Source organism: Labeo rohita, chromosome 13 (genome assembly GCF_022985175.1).
Source record: "Labeo rohita strain BAU-BD-2019 chromosome 13, IGBB_LRoh.1.0, whole genome shotgun sequence".
NCBI lineage: Eukaryota > Metazoa > Chordata > Actinopteri > Cypriniformes > Cyprinidae > Labeo > Labeo rohita.
Genome location: NC_066881.1, coordinates 26,575,740 through 26,589,017, shown reverse-complemented (window position 1 = coordinate 26,589,017; position 13,278 = coordinate 26,575,740). Strand labels below are relative to the sequence as shown.

The window sequence follows — 13,278 nt, the reverse complement described above, 5'->3', positions numbered from 1 at the left end:
TAAGCACACGTCATTGCGTTTTCATGTTTTATATAAATGTTTCTTATGTGTTTCTAAAATAAGAAACTGTGTTTGTCTCTTCTAAAGTGAATCTTCTGTCTCCCTGTATGTTTCCTGCTGCAGCTATGGATGGTTTTTACTGCTTGTGTAACCCTGGTTACGCTGGAATAAGATGTGAGCAGGACATCAATGACTGTGTCAGCAACATGTGTGAAAACAACTCTACTTGTGTGGACCTCCATCTGGTAAGGACAATTAATCTTCAACTAACTATTAGTTTCCATATACAGCTCTTAATGAAAGAACAACAGCAGTTCTTAGAATAATACACATGGGATCTGCGTATAATAACCACTAATGCGCTGTAACATCTGTTGTTAAATGATTATTGTTCTCTGTGCAAGGCAATTAATAAAATATAAATCATTCCTTGGCCCAACTGAGATATGACGTAACCGGCACAGAATAGTTAACGTATAGGTCTGTTGTAACCATGCTGTTCTTTTCTCAAACGTTTTGAAATTAATTCAATCAGATTATTTTTAACACTTTATTTTTTTTAATTTAAACTATATTATAAAATATATCCATTTAAAGGGATGAAAATGAAAAATTTCTTGTTAATTACTCACCCACATGTTGTTCCAAACCCATAAGACCTTTGTTCATCTTCAGAACACAAATTTAGATATTTTTGAAGAAGATGTTGAATAGAGTTTTTTTGTTTGTTTGTTTGTTTTCTTTGTGCACAAAAGGCATTCTCATAGCTTAAAAAAATTACAGTTGAACTACTGATGTCACATGGACTATTTTAACGATATCCTTTCTGGGTATTGAATGTGATAATTAAATTGCTGACTGTGCAGGGGAAAGCTCTTGGATTTTTATCAAAAATATCTTAATTTGTGTTTTGAAGATGGCCAATGGTCTTATGGGTTTGGAACGATATGAGAGTGAGTAAATAATGACAGAATTTGCATTGTTTAGTAAACTATCCCTTTAATGTACAAATTCTGTTTTGTTTTAAGAACAAGAAGTGATTACAACACTGTAATATCTGCATAATTAATTCCTGTTTTTACTACTTTTTACATACTAAATCGTATTTTGGTCTTTTATTTCTAGTATCTATATAGTGCAGTCAGGTTTTGGAAGGGGAATGAATTATTATTATTATTATTATTATTATTATTATTTCTTAAATAATAAATGATATACCTTTAAAGACCAATTAACTGAGCTACAAGGTTGTTAGTCAGTGGTATGTGCTTATGTTAAAGGTGCCAGTCTGCATAATTTCAGTCAGAAAACCAAAACAAGCAAATCACACCAAAAGAATGTTTTTGCAGCAATGTTTTTATTTTCCAATAAACATAAAATCAGTTGTTTCTGTAATTTGACTGTCATCTGCAAGACTTAATGGGACTGTACTTCTTTACCTCATCAAAGCTGTTAAGTACACAGTCTTGTACCATTGTCATTTTGTCTGATTTTTCACATACTTTTTGCTTTAAAGTTTGTATTTTTTGGTTCATGGCTTCTAATTCATTAATAAGGATTTTAAAAAAAATCCTTATGGGGTCATTCCATGTCAAATCAACTAATTCCATGTCAAATCAACCAAATTTCAAAAACTTCCCCAGCTCAAATGATTGATTTTGCTAATATTTTCTCACACAGGTATGTTCTATGCAACTGTTTGGATAGATGGAATCAAGATCCAATTCTAATTTCAAAATTATTTCTTTTTCAGACATTTAAATAAAATAAGTATCAGCTGTATACAAAGTGACCAACATGTGGTTTTCAACCACTGAGATCCCCATATCTCTGGGACTAAACAATGTAAGGCTGTGAAAATTAAGATTTTAAAAGAAAAGTTTATTAACAACAAGAATCATATTGCAACATCTGCACAACTTCTTGAGTTGTAGGCACGCAAACTTCAGAAAAAGAATATTTATGGCACTCAGACAGGTATGTTCAATGCGGTTGTCTTGACAGAAGGTGACAAGATATTTTTCTAGTTTCAACAGTATTTGTTCTTCAGAAATTCATCTTTAACAGAAAAGAAGTCTCAAGTTTTTGCAAGCTGACCCACATTTGGTTTTTGACCACTGAAAATGTGTGCAATTTAATGATTTACTCTTGGAGCCGTATTAAAATTCCATTATCTCTGGAACTGAACCATATAGCGCCTTAAAAATTAAAATGGCAAAAGAAAAGTTTGTAAAGACCCATGGTCTAAAAGGGCATTAAAATATCTTTAATACTTCTTGAGTTACAGGCGTACAAACTTTGAAGATAAAACTTGAAAAGTGATGTTTCCCAATTTTTGAATGGTCACCATTGGCACATAATCCAACAAAGATTGCTAAAGTTAACAAATTTTACTAATAGACTTACCAATCTAAATAACATTATGATGTAAACATAACATTATGATGCCGCCATCTTTTTGAAGTCATTTTTACGCCCCTGTAATTTGGCTCTGAATCTCAAATGAAAATGGCCATTTTGACCCCCCTCTACAAAACAGTGAATTACTCAGTAAATATTCATCCATGACATTTAATATTTTGGCTTTCATCACTATACGTCTGTCTTTCTTCAGAAAAAAAAAATTAGCAAAATGAAAGATTTGAGCTGGGAACCTGTGGTTGAGTTGACACGGAGTTACCCTATGGGAATAATGAATGAAAAAATTCTTCCGCAACCAAGGGCTGCTGAAAAAGTCTGCATGCTATTTATCCATATACAGTAGCTGTTGATTCTTGTGCATTGCATTGATTAATGACAGTTACGACAGTTAGGAACCAAAGCCTTATGAAAAGCTTTTATTATTCTGACTTGTAAAAACTAGTATTTTTGTTTTTAAATTAGTGTCCCTGGTCTTATTGTGAACAGTTCATCAGTGCATAATATTATAAGAAAAAAAAATTGTTTTTGTAATCTTCCATCTCCACATTTTTATTTTTTGCTGATGTAACCCAAGTTGTGAGGAAAGACATTATTATGCAGTAATGTCTTAACCATACTTTCTATATTTTCACAGTCCAATCAAATCTGTATTTCACTTGGTAATACGTCACATTACTGAAGTTGAGTATGTTATTTCAAGTTCTCTAAAAATTTTAACATATAACAATATGCAACGTTATTAGTACACTTCTTCTATTACAGACACGGTCATATTAGTCTGGACAATAAGTCCCAAGTCTTTATTCATTGAGTTGCAGTTTTGTTTTGTAGATTAAGCTTGTGTTACTTCACAATCTCTGAGAACAAAGAGAGGGGCAATGAGAGCAATCAGCAGCTCAGAAGCCTGTGTGACATGCAGTTGTTTGGCTCTCATCCCAAATCGGCTTTTCCTTCCCTTCAGCAAACCCACACTAATACAGCCAGAAAGAGAGATACCAGCCTCTGTGCTCCCATTTCGCACTCTTCAGCCCCTCCCCAGCCCTTTCTTTTCTTATTTATCTCACAGAGTTTCTCTTCTTTTCCTCTATTTTTATTCCAGTAGCTCTCAGAACAGAACAGGAGGGCAAAAATAGTTTATCATTTATTCATGATGAATAATGCAACCCTAGGCCCCGGTTTCTGAATGGAGAATGCAATTGGGCTATTCACGGCATCCCTCGAAACATAAAGGTGGGCGGTTTGTAGGCTTCTGTCCTGTGGACAGAGAAGCAGGCGGGGTTATTAGCCTTCTTGCATGCTGGGTTAATTAATGATTTGAGTAGCTATTTTGCATCAGGGAATGAGATCATCTCAGAGATGCATAGAGAGTAACCTTGACAAAAGATGATCCAGTGTCTTTGCCGCTAACATCAAGAAAAATGCATTTTTTTGTTCATGCAAGACTTATGAGGTGACTGCAGTCATTACGATATTTCCATTTAAAGCCACGACACTCGAAAGTCGAGATAAATATTTGATCCTGCTTACAAATGTAAAGGAGACGATTTAAAAGAAATATGGAGCAATTGTCATCTGACATGTTTACGGCTTGCAATAAAGTTTTAGAATAGCATCAATGTGTTAATAGCCTCTATATGCTCAATGGTAGGGTCACCGCATGAGCGCTTTAAAAGATTCTTCTACCGTCACAAGTATGAAATCACTGATTGGGAAATGGTTTAGCTACCATGTAATTGAGCTCTTAAATTCTGTTTCTCCACGTGCTGGTTATATAGCAAAGGACGTGGGGCGAGGAGATAGGGCCAACCGTGGAAGTCACATGGGAGTGCATTACTTCCATATAGTCAGTAAATTAGATTGACCTTTCTCTGTGTGTGAAAATTCGAATTCTGTCACGCTGGTTTGCCAACAGGAGTCTACACCTGCCCAATACGTGGGGTCTCTGGAAGGACAAACATGATAGGCAACAGAGCTAGGACACGCTTATCTGATGCAAATCATCTTGCTTTGAATATTTGTGAACTCGCTAAATTGATTGAATTTAGAGGCATGTGGAGTGAAGTGGTGACGTGGGGACATTTTCAATGTAGTTTTGCAACTTTTGCAACAGTTTTCAATGAGTTTACTATATGGTGGAGCAAATTTCGTTCTTTTCATTTCAGGTCTTTTTTTCTTATACAGTTGCACAGCGAAGAGGTCACTATTTTTCATATTGTTTTTTAAGGTGTATTTTTTATGCATTTTTGATAGATAGACTCTGTGTATTCTGGTTCAAGACAGTTAGGGTATGTCCAAACTCTGATCGTATCTTCTCCCTCAACTTCACAAATCATTTCAAAATCATCCTACATCGCTGCAGAAGTTCCAACCCAGTCTTTGCAAAGTGAACATGCAAAGAAGATTAAACACCCTTAACAAAAAAGGTAAAACAGCAATATAGGGCGATTTTGAAGTTGGTGGAGAAAATACGATCTGAGTTTTTCGACATACCCTGTCTTGAGCCAGAATACACAGAGTTCAGGGAGAGTAAGACAAGACGAGCGTTTGACATTAGAAAGTATATAAATTAGTATTAAAAAGTATTATTTTTATGAAAATAACCAATCATTTCACTAGATAAGACCCTTCTTCCTTGGCTGGAATCGTTTACAACCATTTGGGATCGTTTGAAGCCGCATTTAAACTGCATTTTGAAAGTTCAAACTCGAGCCACCATATCAGTCCATGAAATGGAAAAAAAAATCCTGAAATGTTTTCGTCAAGAAACATAATTTATTTAAGACTGAAGAAAGAAAGACATGAACATCTTGGATGACAAGGGTTGATGACAACCTATTTGTTCAAACAGCTTATTGAACGAAACATTGTCATGTGTTGCTCAGAGATGCAAGAGGTTTTGCTAAGGCTTTGTTTGAAACTATTTTCATTATTGAAATGGAGCAAAAATGTAAACTGTCTAAAATGTAAGTCAGTTAATATTAAAGGGGTCATAGGATGCCCATTTTCCACAAGTTGATATGATTCTTTAGGGTCTTATTGAAAAGTTTATTATATACTTTGATTAAAAATTCTCAATGGTTGTGTAAAACAACACCCTTTTTACCTTGTCAAAATGAGCTCTGCAAAAATCATCTCATTCTGATGGATTGTTCCTTTAAATGCAAATGAGCTCTGCTTGCCCCGTCCCTCTCTTCTCTCTGTGGAGTGACGAGTCTGTTTACTTTAGCCGCATTTATCCGCTAAACTTGCTCATTAGCACGTTATTAGGAAAGGCGATCACAAAGATTCATAAAAAACCCTTATACATACTTCTGCTGTAGGTGAAGCTGGATCACAAATGAGTTGTATGTACACTGCCAACATACATTAATGTCATTAATAATGATAAAGTGAACTTTGCATCCGATGACCCCTTTAACTTATTGTTTATTGAGCGGTTCATCAAATCACATTTACAACTCATATCACATTTCCATACGGAATGTTTGCGCCTTAGCGTTAATTTTGGTGAATTCTAAATGTATTTTAATAGACTAAATCACACAGTGAGAACGTGAACTGTAAATGTGCTCTTGCCTAGTCTAACATAGATCGCGTAGTAGTGTATGTGTGCAATCTTTGTGTGTGTTTTTATTTGTTTTTTGCAATATACTCTGTCAAATTGCATATAATTTAAACAATCATTACGATACAGTCGTAGATGATACATATCACACCCCCAGGAGGAAAGCACATGCAATGTTTTTGCGAATATTTGCTTCTGTTTTGGTGGGCAGACACCATAAGACCCCATGTAAAGATTTTGCATTTCATGATAAAGTACTGTGCTGCATTAATTAGAGAGCGACACGTTTGCTGCTGTTACATAGTTTTTAATCTGCTCTATCCTTCATTAACAGTCACTTTGCAAAGTTATCATGGTGTAATGAACTACTTCCTCGAAGATCAATGACAATTTGATTCCTCCTGATACTGTATATGACCCCTTTAACGTGGATTTACAAAGAGTATGGGATTATATGGCATTTATTCATTTGGCAGACACTTTTATCGAAATCATCTTATGCTTTATCAGTACACATGCTCCCTGGGAATCAAACCCACGATCATGACATCAGCACAGCTATAGGAACAAGACCTCGAGCCATTACATCATTCCTCTTTTCACTTCATATCTAGCAGTGTTAAACAACCTCAACACAACACTGTGTTTTATATCCCCATAGCACCTTTTTTTTCTGAACTCGTCTTTGTTGAAGGGGCTGTTGCAACATTCCCCTTGAGCATAATGGTGTTGTGAAGTGTACGTAATGGCCCGGTGTCCTCTGTGTTCTCTTAAGACATAACAAATCGCTCCATTTGTACACCACAATGCATGTCTCCTCTGCTTGTCTATTTGCTGTATTCACTCCATCTTTTTTAAATTGTCAATATCCTTGATATAGCTTCTTCCTTAACCCTAGAAAATTGGCAATCCAATTTTCTCCTACATTTTTCACATGTTATAGACTTCATCTCCATTAAGATTCACTTGTATGAAATGCACATTTTTATATATATATTTATATATATTTTAGTAGCTGTTGTTTATAGTAATACTACAAATTAGTTTTATTTTATATTTGTTAAATATTTATTGTGAATATCAGTTTGTACTAGAGTTTATCATTTACTAAATAATATATACACTGCCATTCAAATGTTTGGAATGTTTTTTAAAAGACATTTCTGTTGCTCATCGAGGCTGTATTTATTTGATCAAAAATACAGAAAAAAAATGTAATCTTGTGAAATATTAAATTTAACATTTAATTTATTCCTGTGATGCAAAGCTGAATTTTCAGCATCATTACTCCAGTCTTCAGTATCACATTATCCTTTAGAAATCATTCTAATATGCTGTTTTAATGTGTATATATATTAAGCAGCACAACAGTTTTAACAATTGTCAGCATATCAGCATATTAGAATGATTTCTGAAGGATCGTGTGACTCTAAAGGTGAGTGATGACTGATTAAAACTCAGCGCTGCATCACAGGAATAAATTATATTTTAAAGTATATTAAAATAGGAAACCATTATTAGAAATTGCAATAAAACATCACAATATTACATTTTTTTCTGTATTTTTGAACAAATAAATGCAGCCTTGATGAGCATAAGACACTCAAAAACTTAAAAAACATTAAAAATCTTACTGATCCTAAACTTTTGAATGGCATTGTACTTTACAAAACAAACATTTCAATAAAATGTGACAAAATTAAGGACTTTTCAATAATACATTAGGCTGTTTTATATGTAGTTGTTTCATAATCTAATTATAAAAGTTATAAATGTGTTGCCTTGCTCATTTCGAGCAATGGCTATGTCGTTTAGGTCTATTTGCTGTCTTCCCAGCATTCACAGGGGCATGAACAATTAATATGGCTTTACCTTTTGACTTTCAGTTCAGTAATAGTTTAGAATAATGCGTATTATATAAAGCTTTTTTTTTTATAAAGTTAATTAGATGACTACTTCAGCAATCTTATTACTTATTGTTACAATTATTAATTGTTATTTTGAAATATTATGGTTCTTGCAATTCCAATTAATGTTGTTTTTTTTTTTTTTTTTACATATTTTTTATATGATCTGTTTGCAGTTACTAGTGTTTAGTGATTAATTTTGACAGTCCACTTGACTGATACTTGCTCAGTTGTACACATTTAATTTATAAGTATTTAATTAATAATATTGCATGTATTCTGCCATCGTTTTGAGCATGCCATTTCTCTGTACTGTAGCATTACAGTACTACTATAAAATATTCATCATATTTTATGAATAGCAATTGCATAGTTATTTGAAATCAATACATCATTTATATATAACACACATAAATTTTGTCATTGTAGTCTTTGCAAGCAATTAACTGCACTGTTATGCAGAAATTCATCTTGCATGTAGTAGATGAGAGACGTTTCTAACTCATTCTATAACAATTATCTCATTCCAAAAATAAGTTTTCTTGTGCAACTTCATGTGGAGACAGGAGCAAGCTTTTGAAATCCCTCTCACAGATTGCGGTTTACTTCCTGGCAGTGTTTATGTAGTTATTTATTTACTTCTGTTAAAATAAAAACACCCCGCACAACCCTAGGTTTCTCAGGAGAGCTACGATCCCAGCTGATAATTTAGCAGCCTAAATAAGATTATACTGTCCTTAGCCAGGGGTGAAAAACAGAAGTCTTCTGGAGGCATCTGATCTATCACACCATGTCTGCATAGCTTCTTCTGTCTTATGAATAAGGCCTGCGGTGCTCAAATTACATTAGGCAGAGCTTAACACTGTGTCTGCGTCTGGATGAAGCACAGATTAGCATGCACTCCAGGATCAACCCTCGGGGCAGCCGTGATGAAGAACTCTAACCATGCCTTGACTGTGCAAACCTGTGCTCATTTCCATTACACGGGATGAGATTGAAACCTTTGCCATGCAAAATAACAGACAACAACCCACCCGCAGTGATTAATTTTCATAATGAAAACTTAGTGGAGGGGAGATCCGTAGTAGTAAACTCACCAAGACGTAAAGGACAGCACATTTCCAGTAAAAAAAAAAAAAAGTGCAAAACGCATTTACATTGTAGCTTCTATTCGAGCACTAAATAGAGAGTATGCATTTTTTCACAAGTGCTGTTTATGTCAGAACATGGGGTGTAATTCTGAATATTTCTCTTTGAAATGTGTGCTTCATGCAGATTTCTTTAGTAATTTATGCCAAAATTAATAGTTTGCATGCCTTTAAAGACATGCCTGAATATCTGATGCGCAGTGGTGGGTGGTTGAGAGAGTGCATTTGCATAGCAATGGTTGCTCTTCCGTAAAGATAACAAGTTTGAAAACCATGCTAAATACATTTGGAGTTAATAGTAGGTGGGTTGAGAGTTGAAGCTGCCCACAGATTGCCCTCAGAGCAAATTATAATATAAACCTCAACTGCACGCCGTTTGTGTGTGTGTGCGCGCACTTTTTTTTTTTTTTCTCAAGACTAAGAGAAAGGAATAGGAAGGTACTTATTGATTTACTTTATTGTTTGCTTGTTTCATGCTTCAGGAAATGGCTGGAAATGTCATCTGTTATTATATTTAAAGTCAAATATATTAGAAAAATTGTGAAAACATTGACAAAACGGTTGAAAACAGTTGGGCTACTTAATAATTTTGTGGAAGTGAGATAGAAAGTTCAAAAGAACAGCATTTATTTGAAATAAAATATTTTGTAATGTTATTATTGTAACTTTTGATCAATTTATAAGTGTAAGTATACAGGCTCCAAACTTTTAAACAGTGGTGTATAGTGTGTAGTTATTAGGGCTAGGTTTTGACCCAATTTTATGATTTGATTTGATTCTGCCTTACAAACTTTCGATTTGATTTCTGATTCAATTACATATCAGTTATTTTGGAAATATATCAAGTACAGTACATGTCACATTTTCTCAAGGAAAGAAAACTCAACTAATGCTGTAAAATATAAATGAGAGTCAGTTGGTAATGCATTACTATAATACTGAAAGTTAAAATGAACTGATTTATATACAAACGCTTAAATTACGTTCACTGAAGTTTTTATAATAATAAAGTTACAATTACTTAGTTATATTTCTACTCTAATTCGTTTCTGAAGTATAAATGAAGTCATAAGTCATAAACACTTGATGGATTTATTCAAACATAATTAAACACTGAAGAACAGAAGAACACTGAAGAAAAATTATAATGAATGTTATATGGCGCATATACAGTTGAGGTCAAAATTTTGCATACACCTTGCAGAATCTGTAAGATGTTAATTATTTTACCAAACTAAGAGGGATCATACAAAATGCATGTTATTTTTTATGTAGTACTGACCTGAATAAGATATTTCACATAAAAGATATTTACATATAGCCAACAAGAGAAAATAATAGTTGAATTTATAAAAATGACCCCATTCAAAAGTTTACATAGTCTTAATTCTTAATACTGTTTTGTTACCTGAATGATCCACAGCTGTGTTTTTTTTGTTTTGTTTTTTTGTTTAGTGATAGTTGTTTGTCAGTCCCTTGTTTGTCCTGAACAGTTAAACTGCCAGCTGTTTTCTTTTAGGTCCTACAAATTCTTTGGATTTTCAGCATTTTTACGTATTTAAACCTTTCCAACAATGACTGTATGATTTTGAGATGCATCTTTTCACACTGAAGACAACTGAGGGACTCATATACAACTATTACAGAAGATTCAAATGCGCTCTGATGCTTCAGAAGGAAAAATGATGCATTAAGAGTCGGGGGTGTAAACTTTTAAACAGAAAGAAGATGTCTTCATTTTTTTGCCTAAATATCATTTAATTTAGTACTGCCCTTCAGAAGCTAGAGAAGATACTTGCATGTTTCCCGGAAGACAAGATAAGTTAAATTTACCCTGATCTTCCAGCTCGCGTTCTTAATGCGTTGTGTTTTCTTCTGAAGCATCAGTGAGTGTTTAAAGCTTCTGTATTAGTTGCATATGAGCCCTCAGTTGTCCTCAGTGTGAAACAATGGATCTCAGAATCATACAGTCATTGTTAGAAAGGGTTCAAATACACAAAAATGCTGAAAAACCAAAGAATTTGTTGGACCTGAAGGATTTTTCTGAAGAACAGCAGGCAGTTTAACTGCTCAGGAAAAACAAGGGACTGATGAACAACTATCACTAAATAATAAAAAAAAAAAAAAAAAAAAAAAAAAAACACACACACATCTGTGGATCATTCTGGTAACAACACAGTATTAAGAATCAAGTGTATGTAAACTTTTGAACAGGGTCATTTTTATAAATGCAAGTATTATTTTCTCTTGTGGACTGTATGTAAACCTCTTTTATGTTAAATATCCTATTCAGGTCAGTACTAAATAAAAAATAACCTCTGTACGGTAATGATTCTGCTATTTTTCATTTTTTTTTTTGCCCAGCCCTAATATTTATATTTATGTTTTTATACAAGCCATGTCATTTTGGCATCTCATACAAATTATCTTGAGTTGTTATGGAGATATTTTAAAATATTCATGTTTAAATGAATTATTGCTTTAACTCCGCAGTGCTTTGCTTATACCATCATTTGTTATTCTGTTAATTTACTGTGAATGTTTTAATGAAGACATTTTCAGGTGCGTGGAGTGATTGGTGGCAGAATATGCTGTATTTATCTAGGTCAAGGCAAGGGTTAGATGAAAGTGTTACGCCGCTCTCTATTATCTTTTCATTCGCTGTCTTCATTTGCATTACAGAGTTACGACTGCCTCTGTCTGCCCGGCTGGGAGGGAGAGTTCTGTCAATGGGAGACCGACGAATGTTCATCAAACCCCTGTAAAAACAACGCCACCTGTACAGACCTCCTCAACGCTTACAGGTGGGTTGCAAAAACACAGCTTGATAAAGCAAAGAAAATCTGGGCAAATGGATATGCAAGAGATGGGTCACATGGTCGACTAGTTTTTCCAACAACCTGCCTGTTGATTAATGAGGTTGTCCAGTTTATGTAGATTTTTTTTTAATTTATGTAATTGCTGAAAATGCATTTCTTTTCATTTCCTGCTGATGTTGACTCCTTTTAAAGAAAATCGAAGCTTCTTTTACACATTCACCTTTTCTTGAATCTCTAGCCTGTTCTGTTCTAGACAATGCTTTGTTAAAGGGTTAGTTCGCCAAAAACGAAAAATTCTGCCTTTAATTACTCACCCTCAAGTCATTCCAAACCCATAAGACCTTTGTTCATCTTTGGAACACAAATTAAAATATGTGACCCTGGACCACAAAACCTGTCTTAAGTCGCTGGGGTATATTTGTAGCAATAGCCAAAAATACATTGTTTGGGTCAAAATTGATTTTTTTTTTTTTTTTTTTATGGCAAAAATCATTAGGAAATTAATTAAAGATCATGTTACATGAAGATATTTTGTAAAATTTCTACAGTAAATATATGAAAACTTAATTTTTGATTAGTAATATACATTGTTAAGAACATTATTTGGACAACATTAAAGGCAGTTTTCTCAATATTTTGATTTTTTTGCAACCTCAGATTACAGATTTTCAAATAGTTGTATCAAGACCAAATATTGTCCTTACAAACCATACATCAATGGAAAGCTTATTTATTCAGCTTTCAGATGGTGTAAATCTCTTTTGACTGGTTTTGTGATCCAGGGTCACATATATTTGATGAAATCCAAGAGCTTTGTGACCCTGCGTAGACAGCAGTGCAACTGAAACATTCGCTGGCTTTGAAAGGTAGTAAGGACATTGTTAAAATAGTCCATCAGTGGTTCAAACGTAATTTTAAGAAGCTGTGAGAATACTTTTTGTAAAAATATAAATTCTAAATTGATTCATAAATGTCTTAACATGATCAGGTTGAACTCCCAACTAGTTGGTTTTTAAAATGTTGTAAAATGCTTTTTTGTCAGCTGAACCCCTTAGACATAGAATATTTACTTAAAAAATATATTTCAGTCATTTAATGACACTTAAAGTATTTATTAACTCTAATTATAAAATCATTACAGTTGTACAGGAAAATAAAAATATTTGATAATCATGCAATAAAATGAGCTGCATCAAACTATACAGCTGTTTAATTAAATTGCAGCCTTTTATTTGATTATTGCACTAAGCTATATTGCGATTTATCTTCCAGTCACATTTATTTATTTAAATTTTACATTCAGTATAATTAATTATTAGCTTTTCATCAACTCACAAACCCCCTGCAGTTCCCTCATGAACCGGTGCATAAACCCCCATTTGGCAAACCCTGGACTATGTGAAATAGCAGCATTAAGT

The 13,278-nt window shown here is 33.7% G+C and overlaps 1 protein-coding gene across 1 annotated transcript in view; it reads left to right on the top strand.

Moving 5' to 3' along the window:
* eys (eyes shut homolog) overlaps positions 1–13,278 on the top strand; it is a 254,763-nt gene that overhangs the window by 80,595 nt on the left and 160,890 nt on the right. Inside the window, 2 exon segments of the mRNA XM_051126527.1 lie at positions 124–245; positions 11,724–11,845. Of these exon segments, the coding sequence (XP_050982484.1) occupies positions 124–245; positions 11,724–11,845 (244 nt within the window).